This window comes from Ochotona curzoniae, unplaced genomic scaffold (assembly GCF_017591425.1).
Source record: "Ochotona curzoniae isolate NIBS_2020 unplaced genomic scaffold, NIBS_Ocur_1.0 patch258, whole genome shotgun sequence".
In the NCBI taxonomy this organism is placed as follows: Eukaryota; Metazoa; Chordata; class Mammalia; order Lagomorpha; family Ochotonidae; genus Ochotona; species Ochotona curzoniae.
The window spans coordinates 441,179-465,241 of record NW_024466815.1 but is presented as its reverse complement, the minus strand read 5'-3'; the positions used below and the strand labels follow the sequence as shown (position 1 = coordinate 465,241).

At 50.3% G+C, this 24,063-nt stretch overlaps 1 protein-coding gene across 1 annotated transcript in view; it reads right to left on the bottom strand.

Annotated features, from left to right (window-relative positions):
* LOC121166872 (signal-induced proliferation-associated 1-like protein 3) overlaps positions 1-24,063 on the bottom strand; it is a 209,217-nt gene that overhangs the window by 39,646 nt on the left and 145,508 nt on the right. The window contains exons 9-12 of the mRNA XM_040996189.1: positions 22,340-22,916; positions 15,423-15,697; positions 9,564-9,815; positions 8,791-8,925 (exon numbers count right to left, since the gene is read on the bottom strand). Of these exons, the coding sequence (XP_040852123.1) occupies positions 8,791-8,925; positions 9,564-9,815; positions 15,423-15,697; positions 22,340-22,916 (1,239 nt within the window). The remainder of the gene's footprint in view (positions 1-8,790; positions 8,926-9,563; positions 9,816-15,422; positions 15,698-22,339; positions 22,917-24,063) is intronic.

Below are 24,063 nucleotides of genomic sequence, written 5' to 3'. Positions count from 1 at the left end.
CCGGGGGCCGGCCCTGAACACCCAGGGGCAAGGGCCAGGGCTCCAGGGAGGCAGAGGTGGGGTATCCTCCCTGCAGCCTTCAGTCATGGTGCCAGTCTCTTCACCACTGAAGCGGTCTGCTGGCAGACACCTCCACTCAGAGCCAGTTGTGGAAAAGCAGCTCCCTGACAGGGGTGAGTTCAAGGATAGGCAGGTGACTCGATATGGTCTAAGAAGGTGCCAGTGAAGACTCCTGTGCCAGGTGCGTCTGGCCCTGTGAGACTACCTGGCCGGGGTCAGGGAGCTGCTTCCCGATGAGCAGTGAGGGAAGTGATGCGGAGATGGTGGCTATAAGAGAAGCTGGGTCCTGGGCGCCCCTTGCTCACCCAGCAGTGGAACTGCCAAGTATGTGAGAAAGCAATCTTGGGACTCTGTTGGTCATGGAGGCTTTCATGCTTGTGACCCAGCATAACTTGACTAAAACAGAAGGAGTGTTCCGGAGATGTCTCACCCTCCTTGGTGAGATGAGGAGAGCACACAGGCCCTTCTCTTTCTTCCAGATGTTGCTGTATTCAGAGGCAGCCCTGCAAACAGCTGTGGCCTTGTCACCTGTCTGAGCGTGAAGCCACAGGGGCAGTGGAAGGAACTACCTCTGGACTAAATGTCACTGCCTTTTCCTTCCCTGTCTGTGAGGCTGTGAATTCCTATAGAACCTGGGCGGTCAGCTTGGCACCTCCAGCCAGAAGCTCCTGGCTGACATGGTCCCCACACTCCAGAGGCACTGGGAGGCTCCCTGTCCAGGGGAGGCTCCACCTGTCCAGGATGGCAGAAGGGGCTTCAGAGGGGTACTGGACAGTGGGAAGACCAAAAGGCCTTGATTCCCAACACCTCCCCAGGACAGGAGGATCAAGCCAAACATGAGCAACACCAAGAGTTAATTCTTACTCTTTTTCATCTCCAAGGGCCCCATTCCTGGTAATTTAAGGGATTTTCACAAATGCCCCTGGAACCACAATCTCCACCTTACTGTCAGACACCACAATGGGTCGGCTACCTGCTAAGATGGGGATACAGGGCAGCTGGAGGTTCTGGGGCTGACGTGTTTGCTCAGCTTGCCCAGGAAGTCTATAGTGAATGCTGGATACTAATGGAAAACATCAACAGGACTGTGAGGAGCCAGGGGAGAGTGGAAAGTGTGAGCTGCAGACATGGTGGGTCACTTCCCCAAATGCCCATTCCCCCTTTCCCCTTTGGGAGCTGAATCTAAGCTCTACTGGGGGTAGTGCTGACAGACTATACTTTCTGGGCTCCCTGTGGTCCTTGACAATAAGATCAAAGTGAAGGTGCCTGTGTGGGACCTCCTGCCGGGACATGTCCTTGGAAGGGTGCTGGGAGTACCCTGGTCCCACTGCCTCCTGAGGCTGCAACCCAAGCTTCCATCGCAGTCCAGCAGGCAAATGGTCAAGCACAGTAGAGCATCAGAAAGGGTCCTGGTCCTGGCCAGGGCAGGAGAAAGAAACCATCTTGGGACTGGTGCAGTGGCATAGTTTTCTAAGCCTCTGCCTGTGGAGCTAGCATCCCATATGGGCTCTGGCTGTTCTACTTCCAATCCCAGGCCTGTTTATGGCCTGGGAAAGCAGTGGAGGATGGCCCAAAGCCTTTGGTTCCTGAATCCACAGGGGAGACTCAGAAGAATCTCCTGGTTCCTGGCTTTAGATCAGCGCAGCTCTGTCTGGAGATAGAACATCTCTGTCTTCTTCACTCTGTGACTGCCTTTCAAACAATAATAAAATCTCTTCTATAAACCAGAAATGATCTTTTCTGAATTACTGCTTTCCTTGTCATGCAGCCACACCTACCCCAATGGACAGACCACCTCTGGCTGGAAATACTTGGCCATGTTCTAGCTCTTGGCTGCTGCCTCCAGTCAAGACAGTCAGTTCTTTATGTCCTACTCCTATGAGGCCATTTTCACCACTGTCAAATTCTAGTCAAACTCATCGGAAATTAGGACCTCTTATCTCACCATTCAGACTCTGGACAAATATTGCCAGAAGAGAAGACTGGATCACACTGGAGTAACTGTAAAGCAATTGCTTTATCTTTTCTTGCAGGAGGAAGTCCTGAAGCTAAAGGGCTCGGGGGTCTGATGAGGAACTAGTAGTTGGCAGCAGTCTCAGGCATCTGTCAGTAGATGTTACAGGAACTGACTCTGGAGAGGCCGGAGGGAGGAGGCACCTGGTCAGCAGGGCAAGTGGCGGCCAGGCTTGCTTGAGCTCCCCACTGGCCACAGAGGAAAAACACCAAGGCAGATGCGATTGTGAGCAAAAGCCCCACTCATGTGGAAGGCTCCACCTGGCTCTGCCAACCTCCTGCCTCCATCAGTGGAGCAGCAGATGTGTGAACAACAAGGATGGACAGGTGATGTGGCTGGTGTTGGCTGTGCTTCCATCTCTCATCTCTCTACTTTTATCTGTGTTGGTGGGATCCACATTCTGCTCCATCACACCACTTGTGGAGGGATGGGGCGGGGGAAACCCTGACCATTTAGGATACTCACAGGGGTCCACTGCGACCTTGCCATGGGTTGGTTCAGGAGTGGATGAGTAACTCAGTTCTTTCATCTTTTTTTTTCCCAAATTATTTTTAACTAGAAAGTTGGAAAAGCAGATTTATAGACAGAAGGAGAGATAGATGGTTCACTCTTCAAATGGCTGCCAACAGCCAGACCTGAGTTAATCCAAAGCCAACAGCTTCTTTAAGATTTCCCAGAGGGGTGCAGGGTCCCAAGGCCATCCTCTGCTTTTTTTTCCCCAGGCCATAAGAAGGGAGCTGGATGGGAGGTAGGGCAGGAAGGACATGAACTGGCACCCATATGGGATGCCAGTGGTGCTTACAGAGGATTAGCCAGTTAAACCATCATGCCAGCCCCAGTTCCTATATTTTTAAAAACAAAAAGCTTTTCCTTTGTGTTTTTGGTGTGTGTGTCAGGAGTCACTTGTTTTACTTGGGGCCATAGTAGCCACCCTCGGGTTGGCACAACCAGGTCCCTGAGGACACCCACCCTGAGTTGCAGAACTGACCAGGTCTTGGGCCATCCTATTTCTTGGCTGCTTGTTACAGGCAGCGCTAAATCCCCTAATGTTTCAAGCCTTCCTGCGTTAAGTTTTCTGTCCCTTGCCATCCAATGCTCCTAATGGACATACCATTCTTTATGCAGCTGGCAGAGAAAAGCAGGAGAAACAAAATCTAAGCCAGCCAGGGAACTGGGTGAGCAAATGTCTGGGGCCCAGGCCAGCCTGCCAGGCTGGCTGAGTCCAGCACACGTTTTTGTCCTAATTTCTGTACTGAGCTTGCTGGGTCACTGGTGACAAACTCCTGAAGACAGGGGGTGCACCTGCCAGCCTCTGCACCCCAGTGGCTAGCCCAGGCCTGGCCCTCAGCAAGTGACAGTGACCATCCTTACGTAGTCCTTGCTATGCAGAAGGCACAGTTCTAAGTGCCTGATCAGATTTCCTCCCATTGGAGACAGCTGCATGAGTGCATGGAGGTGCAGAGTGGTGAAGTCACTTGCCCACGCTGATGGGGCTGATACGAGACGGGGCCTGGTTTTGAACTCTCAATGGCCACATCACCCTGTCCTCAGTGAAGGTAAGATGGGCCATGACATAGGCTCTGTCTACTAGTGGGCTTTATCCTCTTAAAAGCTTGATGAGTTTGGCAAACAGCAGGCCTGTGGAGAAGACAGCAGGAGAGAGATAGAGAGTTCCCTAAGGGACAAATATCCTTGCTGGACTGGGAATGACACAAAGTTCCAGGAGGTTGGAACATCAGGAGCTGAGGCCACAGCAGCTTGACCTGCTCCCAGGCTGGTGACCATGCTATGGCTTAGCTCCAGGGGCCTGGAGTGTGAAGTATGCCAGGAACATTTGGCTATGCTTGGCTATAAGCTGCCTCAGACAGAAAGCGCAGAGTAAGGAGACAGTGGAGCACCAGGAAAAGTGGGGTGGGTTGGGAAGAGGTTAAGTCCCAGCAAAAACTGTTATTTCCCTGCCTGACAGTACCAGAGAGCCTGAAACGCATGTCAGAGTCATCAGTGCTGCCATGGGCAAAAGCAGTCACAGCAAATATGGGTGGGGGATGAGCAGAGTCCTCCGGGTGGGCAGGATCGGCCTGCTGACCTAACAGGCCCGTGTTTCCATCTGTGTGCTTTCCAGCAGAGTGATCTTAGCCAAGTAAGGTCGCCTCACTGAGCCTCAGTTTCCCATCTGCAAGATGGGGCAGATAAAGCTACACCCCACACGGAGCTGCTGGGAGGAGGCACTGAGATCGTACATGTGGTCTGACAGGACAGACCAGAGAGAACACAGCCAAACACACAGGCCCAGTTAGCCTCCCCTCCCCTGATTTTTGCCTTAAGGAGTAAAACAGAGGAGCCTTGTTAGACTGTGCTGGAACAATTGAGACATCAATGGGCACAAGGAAGAGATTCAACTGAAGCCTCTACCTCATAACAAAAGTTAATTCAAGGGCCAGCATCCCATAGGAGCATAGGTTTGAGTCCTGGCTACTCCACTTCTGATCTAGCTTCCTGCTGATATACCTGGGAAAGCAGTACAGGACGGCCCAAGTACTTGGGCTCTTGCCATCCGTTTCGCAGACCCAGAAGGAATTTCAGACTTTGGTCTGGTCCAGCTTTAGCCACGGTAGACATTTGGGGAGTGAACCAAATGGAAAATCTTTCTCTGTTGTTCTTTTAAATCAGTTGATCTTTTTTTTAAAATAACTGAGGGTCTGGTGCGATGGCGCAGTGGTTAAGGTCCTTGCCTTGCATGCCCGGGATCCCATATGGGCGCCAGTTCTAATCCCGGCGGCCCCGCTTCCCATCCTGCTCCCTGCTTGCCCTTTATGAAAAAAAAAAAAACAAAACTGAAAAAAATTCAAAATAGATTATGGACTCAAATGCAAATCAGTAAAACTTCCATAAAAATTGTGAGCGACAGTGTCTGGTATGATGGCTCACTGGCTAAATCCTCATCTTGCAAGTGCCAGGATCACATATGGGTGCCAATTCATGCCCTGGCTGCTTCACATCCCATACAGCTCCCTGCTTGCGGCCTGGGAAAGCAGTTGAGGATGGCACAGCGCCTTGGGACCCTGCACCCATGCGGGAGACCCAGAGGAAGTTCCTGGCTCTCGGCTTTGGATCGATCCAGCTCTGACCACTGTGACCATTTGGGAAGTGAACCAGCAGGTGGAAGATTTTTTTTGTTTGTTTTTCCTCCTCTCCGTAAACCTGATCTGCCATTCCAATAAAAATCAACATTAAAAAAAGAAAAGTTAGGAACAGTTAGGAACCAGGATGAACAAAATGTTTAGAAAAGACCAAAAACATGATTCCCTAAAAAATAAAAGATTAATTTTTCAATTAAACTTTAAAAAATGGAAATGCCTATAAAAGAGATAAGTAGACAAACTAACAATCATGAGAAAATAGCTGTGAATACACTTCTAACAAGTGACTTGTATCCAGAACATACAAAGAGCTTGCCAATGTTGCAAAGGATTTAATCCAATTAGAAAACTGGCAATAAAAGCAAGCACTGACATTTTGCTTGGGAGAATGTTCCATTGGCAAATAAGCACGTGAAAAGACACCCGACATCATTATCCATCAGAGAAATGCAAATTGCAACCACCATGCACTATCACCATCAGAAGAGATAAAATGAAAAATAGTGACAACACCAAATGGTAGCACGGATGTGGAGAAACTAGAACCATTCATACACTACTGGTGCAAAACAGATCACCATATGGTGAGCAATTGTATTCTTGGGCATTTATCCCAGAGAAACAAAACACTTACTTTCATGTGGAAACTTGTATGCCTGAACATTCATGTTCAGGGCATGAACCAGTGTTACGTCCCAAACCTAGAAACTACCCAGAGGCCTTCCAGTGAATGAATGAGTGGTTAAACCGAGGCACATCTGCCATCAAGGATACAACTGCAAGAATAAGGGAGCAAGATCAACTACTAGCACACGCAGTGACAGGGGTGAAGCCCAAGGATATTATGCTGAGTGAAAGACAATCTCAAAAGCATACACACTGTGGGATGCCTTTGATATGTAACAGTCAGGAAGTACCACTAGCTTAGGACGTGCTAACGGATGCCAAGGGGTAGGAAGGAATTGGGGTGGGGGAAGATGGGTATGACCTGAGAAGGCTGGCAATGGTGGATCTCTGAGATAACACCTGTGATAAACTGCGTGCGCGCGCGCACACACACACACACAGACACACACACACACACACAGACACACACACACACACACAGACACACACACACACACACAGACACACACACACACAACACACACACACACACACACACACACACACACAGAGGTGTGTATATAACCAGTGATGTGTGATTAAGCTCTTCAGCTTGTACTGATATCAATGTCTTGGTTCTGTACCAGAAGTATGCAGGAGGACTTCTCTACATACTCTTTGCAACTTACTGTATGTGATTGTTTTAACAATAATATAAGGAAAAGAAAAAAGGAGGGACATTGAGCACGTGGAAGAACCAGACTGCTCCAGGGAGATCAGGAATGTCGCCCCCATCACCTGTGGCTGACTGGCTGATGACCCTGTGCCGCCTGCCATTTCCAGGCTAACTCCCACAATCCACAGCCAGCGGGCTCCTCTTTGCTCCTCCTGTCACGTTCCACACCATCCCACTTGTTCCTCTCTGTGGCCTCTGTTCCATCTGGAATGATCCTCTCCCTCCTTTCTGCAGTCAATTCCTCCCATCTCTTGAAACCCTGTTCAAATGTTGCGTGCTCTGGGCAGGCAGCCTAGCCCTCCAGGGCTGGGCTATGTGACTGCACTTCAGTTGAGATGCCCTTTAGTGTGCAGTGGTTTCTAAGGGCCTCTCTCCATCACACCCAGATAGTGTATATGGCAGGAGCCCCAGGTAACTGAGTGTCTGGTGTTCTACCCAGCACCTGGTGCCCGGGAGGCTCAGGGGCCCTGCACTGAAAAAGAGCTGAATAGTGGCACCTAGGAAGGTGGCATATTGCATCTGTTTTTCTTTTTATAACAGAGGCTTAGAACCGGTAATGGCTTAGTGTGGTGGCTCCCGGAGCAGCACTGAAGTGACATTTTCTTCTCAGACCTACCAGGTCAGAAATGGGTGAGGCCCAGGGGACCCTGCTTTAACCAATCCTGCTGTTTGATTCTGATGCACACTAAAAACTGGGAATCACTGGTTTAGTAGACTGCCCTTGGTTTTAAAAGCCAGGCAATCTGATTTAAACAAACCCACTGTGCCTTTTCATCAACCATGTTATGAAGGACCTGCCATGTGCCAGACTCCTGCTGTGTGCTGGGAATACAGGACCAAATCCAAGTGTTCCTAGATCTTGGAGAGGAGAGCTGTCTCCTTCTTTCTGCGCTGTGTATACATGCCTGAATCCGCAGGCTGCTGACTAGACCAACAGAACGCAGAGTTCTCAAAAGCACAGGGAGGAACTACGCAGAGTTGAGGGGCAGCAGAGAAGCAGTACTGGAGCTGCTGCTGGCAGGAGGACGGGATAGGAACCTGGTGAGGAATGAATTTTCAGGTTGAGCAACGAAGGTAACCGGAGGCTCTGAAATGCACACGGTCTAGGAACCTGCAGGTGGCCAGTGGGGCTGATGTATCGCACTGCACAAGACTCACAAGGTACCAGGGCCCTTGGTGGTCACCGTGAGGGGTCAAGGCTGTGTCCTGAGGACTCTGGAAGCAGAGAAATATTCACAACAGGGGAAAAGCATTGCCAGGTTTGTAAACATCCCTTTAGCCGCTGAGAGGAGGCTGAGGTGCAGGTGGGCTGTCGGGAAAGAGAAGGGTGACAAAGATGCTAGAAGGCTAAGGCAACAGAACACGAAAGTGGGAAGTTGGAAAGGAGGCTGCCAGGATGAGGCCCACAGGTCTGATCTGAGAATAGGCAATGACGGGGACCTGAAGGAGGGAGGACACAGGACGCTGGGTTGGAGGCAGATCTTGGAGGGTTTTGAATGCCAGCTGTGGAGTTTGGATTTATTTTGAGAGCACAGGGGAGCCATGGAGGATTGGTGAAGATGCCTCACACTTTAACTTGGGGTGGATCCAAGTGGGCAGGAACTGAAGTGTCACAGATTATAAAAACTGGATAACGATGATGGCCTGGTCATAGGTGGTGTGAAATACAGGGATACATGGTCATGGTTGCAGGGGAATTGGCTTGCGCAAACAACTGACATAAGTCTCAAAAAATGTAATTAAAATGCTGTTGCAAAGAAAGCCAATGGTGGGTTCTGTTCAATCTAGCTTAATCCTAAAACAGTAAGAGGCAGGGAGGAATAGAGTAAGTGAGTGAGCTCCCACCTGCTGGTTTACTCCTTAAATGTGTGCGAGGGTTAGAATAAAGTTAGAATAAAGTTGGAAGCAGGGACTCCATCCAGGTCTCCCACATGGGTGGCAGGAGACTGGAGTCAGGAGGCAGAGCTGGGGCTCAAACCCAGGCACGCCAATGTGGGACCCAGATGTTCTCACCAGGGACTTGATGGTGAGATCGAGTATCCCAGCCCTAAACGCTGACATGAGACATGGTTAACTTCCTGTGCACCGATGATCAGAAACCCCATTAAATGGTAAGTGCATGTGGGCAGGGCATGCATTTCCTGAGGAAGAATAAAAGGGTTTTGTAACTTGAAAAACAAAAACAAAACAAAACAAAACAAAACAAAAAAACCCAAAAAGCAAGAGATTCTGACCTTTCTGGCGATGGCTTGTATCTGTAGGTGGTTGAACCCGGGGTGGAGAAGCTCCCAGAAGGCTGTCGGTAGGGAGGGACTCTGTCGGCCCCTGCTGGTGATGCTGTGTAAGGGGTTTCTGGGAAGCTGACAGGCCTGGAATTAGAGCAGGGGGTGATTAGGAGGGTACTACTGCCTCAGGTCGGCCAGACCACATCTCACTTGCCACAAGCTCGACGGGGTGGAGAAGTGGAAGCTGGGATGCCCCTTGCCTCCCCAGTTCTGTTGCTGTCCTCACCCCTCAGCTTGTGCAGCCCAGTGGAGGGGTAGGGGAGGCATGCTGCCAGAGACCCTCCTTTGCCCGTCTGCTGGGAGCAGATGCTCCAAACACTGGATTCTTTCATTTTATAAGAACACTTTCATCTTTGTACACACATCTGCAAAGGAGTCCCTGCACATTATAGGCGTCACGATGATGACACTAGGTCCCTGTGGGCTTCCTCCCTCTCACTTCCCTGCCTCCCTGAGGGGAAGTTGCCATCCTAACTTTCCTGCTTCTCAGAAATCAGTTTTAATCCCATTCTTAGCATGGTGGGCTTCAGTCTCTACTCAGCTCCCCAGCACTGGTGGCTCACGGCAGAGGCCTCGGGGCAGGGATGGAGAGAGGAGGCAGACCTGAGGATAAGGAGGAAGGTGGCTAGAAGCGACGAGGGAGAGAACAGAAAAAATGGGAGGGCGAAGAGAAGGGTCAAGGGGAGGGTGGGTGTGTGGGCAGGCGATAGGGGCGTCCTTACCTCTTGCTGTGCAGTGGCTGCGGCTCCCGGAAGGGGACCATGGGGGCCTGCTTCGGGGGCCGGCTCAGGGACTGGACGTGGCCAGGGGTGGCTGGAGTAGCCCACTTGGAGGTTGGCAGAGAGTTGTGGGATGCCGGCCCGCTCCACTGCCAGGGAGCGTTGCTGCGGTAGGGGGGCCGGCCCCCCGGAAGGACGCTTTCTGGCTCGGTCTTGGGCTCCGAGGTATTCATGTCGTAGGTCTCCGGCCACCCCCTGGGAAGAAAAGCTTGGTGACTCAGGAAGGCCCAGGCCAGCAGCACGTGTGACTGCTGCCTCCTTACCTGGGCCTGGGTTTTCCTGGCCCATGCCTCACAGGGTGGCTTGTTTTAAAAGCCAGGCAGGCACCCCTTGAATCAGGGCTTTGAAACTGACCAGCGAGCTCCGCGTCTCAGCCAGGAGGACCCAACAGGGATGCGGACCGCGAGGCCCTTTCTACTCTACCTCCCTCCTCTCTGGCCCCGTCTGCTGGCACATTGCTGCTGCCCTCTCCCTTCTCCCAGACCCAGGCCCCCAGTCTGAGTGCCCTCCACGGACTGGATTGGTCCCACCTCCACTCCAGCAGTATTTGGGGCTAGAAGGCGGATGCCCTCAGAATCAAAGGACAGTATCTGCCTTGTTCCACAGAATCTCAAAAGGCAAGTGGAAGAGGAGCAGGTGACCTACTTTGCAGGGTGGTTAGGAAAAAAAAAAAGCTACGAAATCCAGAACCTTGAAATAGCTGCAGAGCGGCCTGCGACTCCCTCCAGACCAGGCTGGCACACACTCTGCAGTGGTCTTGGCTCGAGGTAGGGAGATCCGAGGGCCAGGCTTGCAGTCTCCACTGCCGTGCCGCCGCTACTGCTGCAGTGCAGCACAGAGGGGGCTCTGAGCTCGAGGAGGGGGCCGGGCTCTGGAAATCCACTCCCTGGCAGCTGAGAGCGAGAGCTCTGCAGAGTCCTTGGCCTGGAAGCTCCTGTGTCCCCTTAGAGCAGACCCCCTGAGCTCTTCTGAGATCCCTGGAGCCCAGAAAGCTTCAGTGGCCACTTGGCTAAAGAGCTGTGAGAGTTGGTGGCTCATGGGCCCAGGTCACAGCTGCCCAGGAGTCATCCAAAGGTGACCTAAGGATGAGCTCTGCCTGCTCTGGGCCTGCTGCCCCCTGCCTCCTGGCAGCATCACGGCAGCTCCTTCTGGCTCCTCTGGGGCTCATGAGTGATGATGTCTCCTCAGGCAACAGCTAAGGAACAGCGACAGGAATTGCTAACGCAGCCCCAGATCCTCAAGGACTTGGAGGTGGAGGTGGGGCCTGTCGTTCTTGCCTGGTTAGCTTCCGCTTGTTCTTCTGACACCAGGGGCCTGTGCTCTGGGTGCGGCTCACTCAGTTCCCTTGGATATGATGACTAGAACAGGGAAGTCACGTGGCCTAAGCAGGGCCAACCAGAGTCAACAAATGAAAGGCTTTGGGAGGGACTGGAAGCAAAGCTCCATTTCCATTCGGGTGGCTGAGCTGCGGGATCTGAGTCTAGACTCGGGGGTGGGTGTGTGGGTGTGTGGGTGTGTGTGTGTCTGTGAGGTGTGTGGCTGGGTCATCTTCATCTCTACGGGGATGAAGACTGAATGCCAGCAACACAGAGCAGGAACGAGCTGATAGAGGGAGAAGCCCGAGGACACAGCCATGCCTGTACCTTACTGTGTGTATGGGTCTCGTCAGGTATGGGAGCCAGAGAGGACCTCCGTGGCTTCCCATCTTTGATTTAGCTGTTTCCTTTGCTGGTCCCTCGAGTCCTGACCTGAACATCACGTTCCACAGATAAGTGATCCTAAATCAAGTCCCCAGTTGGAAACATCAGGCACACAAGCCCCCTGAACAGTGGTTTGGGGGCCAGGGAGTAGTTTCTTGGGGCTTCTGAACTCTATCCCAGCTACTGATCATCTCATCTTGGGCCAGGGGCTCCTGGGTCTGATCTCAAAGAGGCACATACTCAGTGGAGGGTGGTTGTGGGTGCTCTGAGCAGGAGTTGAGGGTCTTAACAAACAGGATGCTGATCCTCTGGCCTCCCCCCGCTGCATCTCCCACCAATCCTGAAGATGAAGCTGTGCTTGGCATCCCCAACCACGGCAACCCAAATAAGCCACTTGGGGCTTTGGGAAGACTCCTCCCAGCTCTTTACCTCTACCCTTCTACAGTGACCTCAAAGCTGCCAGTTTCTAAGTCACCCCCACTGACGAGAAAAGAAATAGATCCCTGGGTTGAGAGATCGCTCAAGAGATGGGGCCTGCCCAGGAATCTGCCTGCCACTGAACTGCCCGCGATGCTGCTGACACACAGTGTTCGAGAAGCCCCATTTCTGCTGGTTTAAAGTGGAAGGAAAGGATGTCCTTGTCCCCTTGCCACTGTCCAGAAGCAGCCTCTGCTCAGTTTCCCACATGTTCTTTCGGAAGCGTTCTGTGCAGATGAGCACTATTTTTCCACACCTTAATTCCCAACAGCATCGTGCAGATCAGTCTCATTTCAACAGCTGTCTGTGTTCTATCACCTGCACAGTCTGTGCTTCCTCAGCCAGTCCCCTGTGAAGGGAGATCTAGGCTTGCCTCTGCCCTCAACTCATGATCCACTGTGGAAGAAGTATCAGGGCATGCCCCCGGGCTCTTACTGCCTGCTTGCCCTTGATTTGGACAGTCTAGTTTCCCGGGCCATGGAGACTCCTTTCATCTCTTCACTGGCTTGTTGGGGACTCAATTTCCCTTCTAGAGGAGGCTTTTCCAACCCACTCTTCCCCCAGGCCTGGGGTCTAATGAAAGGGGATGAAAACATCCGAGGATTGTGGTACCAATGAGGCACCGACAGAAGCGAGAACATCCCTCTTGAGCCTGCACAAGCACTCAAGGTCATGGTGCCACACCTTACAAGATGTCTGGGATGTCCCTCTCCTAAGCTGCTGGCCCGGCCCAGGCTAGCCACGGCATGGAGGCACAGGCTAGCCATGGCATGGAGGCATAGGGCTCACTGAGGACTCCAGCCAGGTGGCCTGGCGGGGGTGGGGAGAGAGGGCCCCTGTAGGCTACTTATGGTCTGAAGGGGGGAGGGGTGATGGCAATCTCTTTGCCATTCACTCCCTTCAGAGCTCATGGTGACCATGAGGCCAGGAGCCGGGGTACAGTGAGAGGCCATAGAGCTGGGGTTGTCAGCTCTGCAACGATGTCACTTAGAGATTGCTGTCACCAACTGCCCAGGTCTAGATCACGCACCTGCCCCTGCCAACAGGAGGTCCTGGTAAAGGAAGCCCAAGGAACGCCATCCACTTTATGGCATGGAAATGAGAACCTATCTCCCTGGCTGTCCCACCTTCCCATGGCCAGAGGACCTATGTTTTTGCTTTGCTTTGCTCCCACCCATGTGTCCAGAGAGGACTTTTCCGCTTCTCTTCCATGTGTGGGGTTTCACTTATCTGATGGGAAAGTGGGTTTACTGTGTACCCATGGCTGGGTCTGACCCGGGGTGCCATCCTCCAGGAAGCTTACCTTCAGGGGCTCACCTGTACCTGCTCTGGTCTGAGGGGTGTGGCTGGCCTTAGCCCCACGTGGAGGCGGGAGAAAGGATAAGAGGGCTGGCAGAGGGGCACTTGGGGCTCAGTGAGAGCCCTGCTGTTGAGGGTCAGGCCTGTGGGTAGAGGTAGCTGAGCCAGTGGTTTCAGGGCTGAGGCCTGCACACAAAAGCAACCTCTGTGGACTACTTAGGAAAGCGGGGACGGAGCAACCCTTCTCACATGCCCACAGCTCTCGAAAGCTTCCAGAGAAGAATGGACACAGGCAAACTGGACTGAGGTTTGCTTTGCCCCTGCTAGCTGTGCAACTCTGCATCCATGTCTCAACCACTCTGATACTTGGTGTTCTCGTCTGTGAACATGCCAGTCTTGGTGGGAGTCCAGTGAGGTCACGTGTGAACAGGGCATTCAGGGTCACCTCACTGTGCCAGCCACACAGGCCCTCTTTCTGGTCTGTCAAGCACCAAGGGTCTCTCTTCTCACCTCCAGGTTTTCCTGGAGTCCTGTTCCCACGTTAGCTCATGTGTTTTTATCACAGCCCCTCCTAGGGGTCAAGAACTATTCTAGGTACTTTACAGATCTTAGGGCCTTCGAAAGGACTTATTATTTTTCCCATTTTACAGATGGGAAAATTGGGGGGACAGGATGATGTGGCCACTTGCACAGGACCCCAGTTAAAACAGGGGAGAGCAGGAATTCCAACAGAGGCAACCTGGCTGTACTGTGTGCTTCCCCCATGGCCGGGCACATTGCCAACCTTCTCTCGTTCTCTCCTATTGGGTCACTTCTGGAGACTGCCGAGAGGATCTGTTGTTCAGAGAACTGCCTTATCCATACAGACTGAACCTCAGAGTAACCAAAGAGCTACTTCTGGGGAGAATTCTAGTGAACGAAAGAATGACTTGTAATATGACTTGTAACAAAATATGGATCTAGGCAGTGGTCATGATGAGGGAGGTGTACTAGGACGGTGAGGTTGTCACTGCCTGAGCCTTCCACTCACTCTAAATGTCACTCACAGCGGGAGACCAGACACATGGTGCCTGCTGACAGCTGGATACCTACATGTTCTGTGGCTGAAAGACTTTCAACCAGAACCTGAGCAGGTGTCTTGACCTCCGGTTTACAAGAAATACACACACTGAAGAAAAGGTTGAAGAACCCCTGGGGGAGGTAATTCACTAAATCCAGGTAGTGGTCAACTCTATGGACACGTAACATGATTTCTTCTCAAAATGGGAGTTGGGAAGAAGGAAGGAAAACTGATTTCAAGGACCTGAAAGGGACACATCAACAGCACAATGGGAGGTTCCTAATGAACAAAACAGCTGCTTTTCTGTTTCACAACAATGTACCTGTGATACAATAGGGAACAACTAAATAAAGAATAGTTGCTATTAAGGAACTGCTATTAAATCTAGTATAATAACAATAATTTAAAAAGGTTCTTATTGTATAGCAATACATTCCAAGGTCTAGATTATTCCAGATAACCCACAGCGAGAGGATGGCAGAGGCAGTTTTCAAAACAAACAAGCGGTTGTGTGTGTCAGTTAAGTGTGGCAACTGGGGGCTCAGTGTGGGCATCCCTTGAAATCTGTCCAGGACCGATTCTGGGGACACTCCTGGGTAACCAAATCAGCAAACACTCAAGTCCCCGATACAAAATGGCACAATATTTGCAAATAACCTGCATAAATCCTCCTGCTCACCCTGAATCATTTATAGGTTATCATCCTAATAATGACGTGCATGCCATGTAAACAGTCGTCACTCTGCTTAGGCAACAGTGGTGAGGGAAAATTTCTAAACACATTCAGATGCAAGCATTTTTGATGTGTAGTTGGTTGAATCCCTGGGTGTGGAGCGTACCTTACACACTCACTGTTTTACTGCCTGCCTTTCCCTGCAGAACTCACACTCCAAGGCAGCAGACAACTGGCTTTGTTTACAGCACTCCAAATGAAGCCTCAGTCAGTATGTGCTGAACAAATTCCCTGACATGTTAGCGTGCCTGTGGGCAACAAGAGCCTTTTAATTGTGCACTTCACCTAGAAAATCCAAGTAATGAGGCACCAACGCCTCGCGGGGCTGTAGTGAGGGACGGGAGAGAATGCACAAGAGGCTCACACAGCAAGAAACAAACAGCTGTGCACCCAACCCTCGATGCGGTTATCCTCGATGGAGCGCCTGGGCCCTCGCTAGGCCTCAGCTGACAATGCCCAGGAGCCCTCCAGCCAGCCACCGTGGAGCTGTCAACTGCCACCCAGCTCCCTCCTTCCGGGGCAGGTGCCCTTACCTCCGCGGTGTGCCGTCGTCGAAGGGCGGGATGATGACCACCTTCACGGTGACCGATGTACGCAGCAGGTCAATCATCTGGTCATGGGTCAACGTGACCACGGCCACCTTGCAGATCTCCACCAGCCTGCTCCCTTGCCGGAGACCGGCCTGCCAGGCGAACCCATAATCTTCCACCTCAGCCACGGTCCCATCGTACTTCACGTGGAAGCCCAGCTGCCCAAGCCCATTCCGGCGCAAGGTCATGTCCACGGTCTCCCAGCCGTTGGTCATCACCTGCAGAGAACAGGCAGGATGGAGCTTCAGAAGCCGCTTGCATCAGTTCTCTGGACGATCTCACGGGTCCCCTTCCCACGTGTCTGTGTGTTTTTACTTTAAAAGGCAGAGGAAAAAGAACGTGGACTTTCGTCCACTGGCTCACACCTCAAACATCTACCATGGCTGTGGCTGGACTGGGGTGAAGCAGGGAGCCAGGAATCCCACAACTTGAACCATCCACCTGCTGGCCCCCGTGATCTGTAGCAGCAGGAAGCTGGAGTCGAGGGTTGAGCTGGGACTTGAACCCAGACATTCTGATATAAGATGCAGGTACCTTAACAGGTATCTTAACCGCTAGGCCAAATGTCTGTCCTAGACCCTTCTTTGAGGTCAGATTGCCAACTACTCAGCCAGGTGATGGCAAGGTACCAGCAGGGGAACTTCCACCTGGTCTCAGCACATGTTCCCGTTTTTCTAGAAAACAGAGAAGACGACACAGCGGGTGGCCATGAACTTTTTCTTTAACTGCCTCTATGTTTCTCCTGGTGTCTGTGAGACTGCACTTTTTGGCCCCTCAAAATTTGACTTTCTGGTCAGCTGAATGAATTAGGAGTAAAACTGGTATGTTCCCTGAGCCAGGATATTGAACTGCCAGTTCCCTTTGCTGGAGAACAATAACCTTTTATATAATGGTGCCAGTTTGCACAGCTACGGGCCTGGTATTTAAGAGAACAGAGCTTGAGCCCAATGGTGTGGCATAGTAAGTTAAGCCTCAGATCGTAGTGTCAGCATCCTATATGGACACCGGTTTGAGTCCCTGCTGTTCCACTTCTGATTTAACTCCCTGATAATGTGTTTCAGGCTCCTGGTTTTGGTCTAGTTCAACTCTGGCTGTTGCGGCCATCTGGGGAATGAACAACTAGGTAGAAGATCTCTATGTCTCCTTCTTTCTGTAATTCTGTATCACAAATAAAAATAAAGAAAAAAAAAAGGCCCGGCTAAAGCCCTCGCCTTGCATGCACCAGGATCCCATATGAGCGCCGGTTCTAATCCTGGTGGCTCTGCTTCTCATCCAGCTCCTTGCCTGTGGCCTGGGAAAGCAGTTGAGGACGGCCCAAAGCCTTGGGACCCTGCACCCGCGTGGGAGACCCGGAAGAAGCTCCTGATTTTGGATTGGCACAGCTCTGGCCATTGTGGCCACTTGGGGAGTGAATCAACATATGGAAGATCATCTTCTTTGTCTTTCCTCTATATATCTGACTTTCCAATAAAAGTAAAATTAAATCAAAATATAAAAAAGCAAGAGAGTAAAGCATGCAGGCTGAATCCAGGATGGACACACAGCATGAGCAGGACATGAAGCTTTGCTGTTATGTGAAGCTATTAATATTGCATCTTGGCTGACATGATGATTAGCCCAATTGGGAGGCAAAAGTCACAGCCCATGGGGTCCTCTCTAGAACCAGAATGTATTATGCTGTGTTATTTCACTTCATGACACCATTCTCGGAGGCGCGAACCCCTTGCCCACTTCTTCCAATGAGGAGTCAACCGGACAGCTCAGTAGTGAGATTTCCCCAAATCGGAAAAACACCCTAAGCTCTACAGAAGCTCCAGGCACCTGCTGTGCTATCAGTGATTCCCTCTCCTTGGAATAAAAAAGGCTGAATTTACCAAGCTATGACTACTTAGTCATACACTTGCCTGCCCTTCCCCCCAAATTGCAAGGTAGGCAATGGCTCAAATCTCCTGTGAGACGTCACTCTCAGGCTGCAAATAACACTATTTAATAGACCTATTAGTGCTGGTCTTCAAACTTTTCTGACCACCACTTGAAATATGAATTAATTTTGTCTCACTGATTAAGTCATGCATCTGCACATCTGTACATACGACCCTACAAACACAAATATTCCTTGCAATCAGATGGATTGATTACCTGCTTGTGTGACGGTGAAGAACTTACCTTGAATAGGTCACCGAGTTCGTTTGGCTCACGAACTGGACGCTGAGAATTTAGCAAGCAGGGAGAACCTGATCTAAGAGGCATTTTGTAAGATAGTCCTTATCTTTTCCCACCAAGCTGTCCTTTGATCCTTTTTATTTTTCCTTATCTTATGGACCATGGTGGAGCTGTCTGTTGTGTCTGGTACCAGAGGTCCAAGGAGTTTAACCCTTCCACCGTACGAAGACACAAGAAAGGATCATCTGTGAAATGGAGAGCCAGCCCTTAGCAGACACCAAACCTGCCTGTACCTTGAACCTGGACTTCCAAGCTTTTGGAACCATGAGAAATAAAGTTCTGCAGTCTATAAGTCACTCAGTCTAAGATATTTTATCATTGTAGCTCAAACATCTATTCTTTTAAAGTTCTCACTTAGGGGCCAGCGTTGTGGCATAGAGAGCTAGGTCTCTGCTTGTGATGCTGGCACCCCACATCAAAGTGCTGGTTACAGTCCCGGCTTCTCTACTTCCAATCTAGCTCCTTCCTAAAGAGCCTGGGAGGGCAGTGGAAGTGAGTCAGTAGATGGAAGACTTCGCCTTCCTTCTCTGTCACTGTGCCTTCCAAATAAATGCAGAAATAAAATTTTTTGAAAATTAGAGAATAGCAATTGATTTCCTAGCCTATTTGGATAGCAACTTTTTTAACAATAAGGAATTATTAATTTTTAATATGTGACAACGACAAAATAGTTACTGTTTACGAGTCTGGGTATTTCAGAAATAAATACTGAAATGATATCACACCCAAGATTGGCTTCAAAATCAATAGGGGAAAAATAAGAGAATAAATAAGATGAGTCATGTGCTGTGGTTGGTCAAGTTGGTAATGGGACACAGATACATACACGATTCCTTCTGTTTGTATATTTGAATTTTTTCATAGTTATCAAGCAGAAATTGGTTGAAAGGAAAGTTAACTCCATAGAGAAAGCTTTGAGTAGGCCTATCCCAGCCCACTGCTTCCACTCTGGGAACCAACATTCTTTTTGAAGCACTCACTCTCCTGTCCAAAGGTTGGGCTTTGGGTTGTAAGAAAAGGTCCCATGGGCCCATGCCAATGGCCAATCAAGCTATATCAACCCTTGGCATTCTGGATGGCTCTCATGAAAAAGGTTCAGCCTCTTAAAGGCCAGTAAACACTGCAGAGGCCAGGACTGCCAATTGTTGTCCATCACCCACTCTTCCTTTTTCCTACCTATTTGGAAAATGTATTGCTCAGCTTCCCTTGCAGCTAGATGTGGACACTATGACTCCGTTTTGGGCTATAGGACGTAAAGTGAAGGAACTTATGCCTCATGTTCTTCAAACAGATTTCCCTCAACCCTCACATGTTCTTCCTCTGTGAAGACAGGTGTGTGGCTAGGAGGTGACTCAGCTTGGCCATGTAGATAAACATGTTACTCAGCAGCATCTGCATAGGGGAAAGGAGTGTCTTAAGACGGACACAAGAACAGCTCCCTGACAGACTCGGCCAGCTTGAGCGCTCACTGAAAGGGAAGTTTTCTACCACTTGATCTCTCAGTCTGTTACAGCAGTCCAGTTGGTCATCAGCTACTACAGCTGCTTTGGGTCACTTTGGGTGAGGGAGAGCTGCTGTGTCTCTTGTGTCTTGACAGTTCTATTTATTTTGCTTTTGTAGCAAATCAAAGGAAGCCACACATGGAGGACCATTCTTGCTCATCACAAAGTTCCAGAAAGGAGACAGGGAGTACTTGTGGTATCCAATATATAAGCCAATTCAGGGAAACCTCTGCTGTGACCTGCACACACTGACCCAAGCCCAGCTTACTGTCCTTGGGGTGGATGCATGTGCCAGGCATTGGGCTAAGCACTTTCTGTGGCCAGTTTCACTGATGTCTCACTTGGAAAGCAAAAACTACTAATTTGATTATTTTAAGATGAGGAAGTTTAAGATGACAGGGTTAAGTTTAGGGTGTCTAGGATGGTCCAGTCAACCTGCTTGACAGTCAAACTCCAGCTTTGTCAGGAGAGGGTTGGCATCCTCGCCTTGGCGGATTTTACAAGAACAGATTCACCATGAGGAGTCCTTCAGGGTGGGCCTGCCCCATCACGGGTGATGGTTAATATTACTGCTTTCTGGCCCAATGGTTCCTAAGTAGAGTGTGGAGCTCTGAGAATCAGAATGAGGGTAGTTGTGGAAATGGGCTCTAAAAGAACAGCACCAACAGCAGGCACGAGGGTGGGCATGGGAGAGGATGGTAGAGGATGTAGGTAGAACATATAGCCTGGCACAGTTCCTGCTGTTGGGATTTGGGGAGTGGAAGTACAAGTTCAAGTTCTCAAGCTCTTAACTCACTTTGGGCCCCGGGCAAAGCTCTCATTTGACCTCTGTTTCCTCATCTACAAAGCAGAGAAGATAATGGTGTTGACCTCAGTGGGCTTCTGTGAGAAAAAAAGCAAAGTACTCCCCTTGCTCTCAGGACTGGAACGTTTGAATTCATGCACACCTCCAGTATGTGCTAAGTGTCTACGCATGCCAGATGCCAGGCTCAGGGCCAGGGACAGGGAGGTTAAGCAGGTATGTGCTAAGTGTACTGCATGCTAGATGCCAGGCATAGGGCTGGGAACTTGAAGGTGAAGCAGTAATATCATCACGTCAGAAGGTGGAAAGGCAGGCAAAGTATGTGGAATGTGTTCTGGGCCTAGTCAGGCAAGGGAGTTTGCTACCTCCATGATGCCTCACAGACAAGGTGATGCTGGACCAAACAGAAGGCAGGGAGCCATGTGAAGATCAGCAAGGGAGATTCCCACAAGAGAACAAAGGCAGTGCCAAGGCCTGAGTCCAGATAGATGCCTGAGGAGGTCTGTGGTAGCTGGGACACTACCACTAATGGGGAGACAAGGTCAGAGAGCAGAGCATACGGAGCCTCCTAAGCTGCTGTAGGATTTTGCCTTTTACAGAGAGCTAGCTGAAGGTCTGGGGTCAGCAGTGACGTGATAAGACCTCTCTGACTATGGAGCACAGGACGGATCATGGGAAAAGTAGGCTGGGAAAACAAGAGGTCAGCGAGGAGGCCGTCACAGCTGTCCAGAAGAGACCACAGTGGCTCATGCCAAGGTGGTGATAAAGGAAAGGTAGCTGCAGTCTGCCCACTAAAAGATGGCGCTTGTTTGGAGGTTCTAGTAGGGGAGCACAGCTCCTTGTATACCCTTGATTGAAGACCGGTCCTCCTCTAGCAGGGATGGTCATCCTCTTTGAGCACGCAGCTTAGGGAGGGACACACATGGAGTGGTGAGGAAGGGGACACTCACATAGCCAGCCGGATCAGCCGAATCAACCCTGGCGATCAATGGGGTGACAGATAATGCAGCCAAACTGCCCTCTCATCCTGCCCTTGGAACTCTTATTTCAGCAGTCTCATAGGCACACTAGTAGAGATGCTGAGTTTGGGCAGAGGTGATTTTTTTTAAAGATTAATTTATTTGGAGGTCAGAGTGACAGAGAAAGGGAGAGGGAGAGAATAAAAGATTTTTCATTTACTAGTTCATTCTCCTAATGCCCACACCAGTTGAGCATGGGCCAGGCCGAAGCCAGGAGCTTGGCGTTCCATCCAGGCATCCCACACGGGTGGGAAGGCCTCAAGCACTTGAGTCACCTGCTGTTGCTTTCCCAGCAGGGAACTGGATTGAAAGCACAGCAACTGTGGCCCAAATTGGTGCTCTGATATCAGACGTTAGCATTGAAGGTGGCAGTTCAATTTGTTGCTTCCAGAACACAATAGTAGCCCAAGAAACAGGTGTTACAGTCAGAAAAGCCTGTATACAGACCCCACTCTGTCATCTACTGGCTGACATTATAAGTATTCTATCTCTCCAGGCCTCAGTTTCCTCAACTGTAACCCGGGGCCAAGAATGGGACCCACACTTCATAGGGTGGGTACAAGGATTACAAAATTGTTCATGCAAAATGCTCAGCACTGGGTAAGGACTCAACAAATTTGCTTTACCAACTCACCAACTAATTCATATTCATTGAATATCTTCTGTGTGCTAGCCCTGTTCTAGGCACATGAGACAAGCAAGTGAGCAAAACCCATAAAGGTCTTATTCCCAGATCCTACTTCCTAAAAGGAAATCTCAACTCCAATGGTTATTTCTCCCTTGACCTGGAACAAACTCCGGAGCCAAAGAAGCCAAGAGCAGACCTTTCCTCATCCTGCACTTCCTGAGAATGCAAAGGCCAGCCTCCGTGATGGTGGTGCTATGAAGTCAGGTCAACTTCTCCGGGCAATGTCATCCATGTACCCCTTAACACTGGTCCATAATGTAGGATTTTTGTTCCCACTTTTCAGATGGGTCAAGGACACACAGTTTGTAGGAGGCAAAGTTAGGACTTGAAGCTAGGCCTTCTGACTCTAGCACCTATGTTGTTCAACTACTGTGCAACACCTCCTTTTCTATTTAGTAGACATGAAGTGCCACCCTGCTAACTTCCGGTGGAGGTAGTCACTGACCGAGGAGTCCCTTCTGTGGAGCCTGAGTCTTTCTTTGTATAAGGCTGCAGGCAGTCGCTACCAATTGAACTGCGATCAATCAGCAACTCTCAGTTTGGCCAACAGTCTTAGTCTGAGCTGTTCACCAGGAGTTCACAATGAGATTTTTAATGCATGACACCTTTCCCAGGCTGTGTCTTACCTTTAGTCTCTGCACAATTTCCCGTATGTCCTCAACAGAACCCTCTGTGGACTGTAGGAAGATGTGATCCCCTCGCCCATAGAAGATTTTCAGTGTCGAGGAGTCTGGGGTCCAGCCAATGACATCCCCACAGTAGCAGTTGAACACCACCTCCTTGGTGCGCAGGTCCAGAAGCACCACAAATTCGTTGGAAATTCCCAAAATGCAGTCAATTTCCACTCCTTGGGCATAGTCCTGAGCTGCCACCCTCCAGGCGATGGCCCCTGCGCTGTGCTGCTCTGCACCCACCCGTGCCTTTGTCTTCTCCTTCTTCTTGGAGGTCAGGGAGATGAGGTTGAATTTACCAGAGGAGTCGATGGGTGTGTTGGATATACAGTTTTCAGCCAGGTCCTTGAGGTATTCCTGGCGGGTCCTGGTGGCCATGGTGTGGAACTTGTCGGATTTGTGAGCAGCATTCTCAGCATTAATCACCTTGGCCAGCAAGAAGTCTCTGAAGACGTCAGATTTGCGGAATGTGGTTCCATTGGGGATCGGGGGACCGAAGGGAGGAGCATCTTTGGATCGGGTCACAGCCATACTGAAAAGGGAGGAGGGAGAAATCGCTGAGGCAGGCGGGAGAAAAGCACTGAGACTGTCTTAAGAAAATACATGATCAGAAGGAGGAGCTTTGTCTGGAAGAACAAAGTGCACATCTAATGAGTAAGCTGCTAACTAGATTAGAAGCTTTGAAACAAGCCTTACACATGCTTATACATTTTTACTTTCTATACAGTAGATGTTTAAACACCCACAGATGTCAATGATAGTACCTTGAACACTGTTCAGCTTCAGTTCTTATTTCACACACACAATCACTGTGTGGTAGATGAGATTACAACTTGTGGAAAATTCACTGCTTCCTCCCCATCTTTGTATGCTGGTGTGTCCCTGCCCCAGTGATGATCTAAGCCTGGTCAAGTGACTTGACTTGACCAATGGCTTTTAATCAAAGACTTGAAATTATCAGGGGAAGAATGGGTCTGCCTCCTATTTCCTGCATCACCAGCTGGGCTGTGGTCCTGGGTCCCTTTCTCAAAGCCTCTGCTCCTGTTGGTGGTGGTGGAGGGTCTTTCTCCCAGGGTGACTCACCAACTCACAGAAACCTTTGCTCCCAATCCTGTTCTTATTCTGTCAAGTTGGGTGGTGCAGAAATGTCTCCCTGCTGTTGCTAGCCCCTAAATGCCTCACTCTGCCACACAGGCTCTATAACCTACCCACACCATGCCAGCACCCTACTGTCTAACTTCACTTACATCCATCCCTGAGGTGAGTACTTGCTTCTTGCTGGGCCCCTCTCCAGCTGGAACTGGAGAGAATGACCAGAGACTGGTCATGTGCAAAGATCTCTGTGGTTGCCTAATGAGGAACAGAACATGTGAGAAGCCACAGGGAGGGGGCTACTGTAGGATCCCCATGCAGCAGCTCAGACCATGGCACTCTCTCAATGTTTAGAGAGGCTTCATACCCTAGAAGGGCCAGGTGGGCAGGTACCCTGGGAGCCTAGCGGATTCCCAAGCAGGTACTCAGTGTAAAGTAATGATTAAAACTTGAACAGATGGACCCAGAAGAAACAGATTTAGACCAACGTGGCACAGTGGATAAAGGGTTAACAAGATGGCATTTCCCAGGACAGACATTCTGGAAGAGGTCACACAGACCTGGCAAGTTTTCCTTAGAGGGCAATT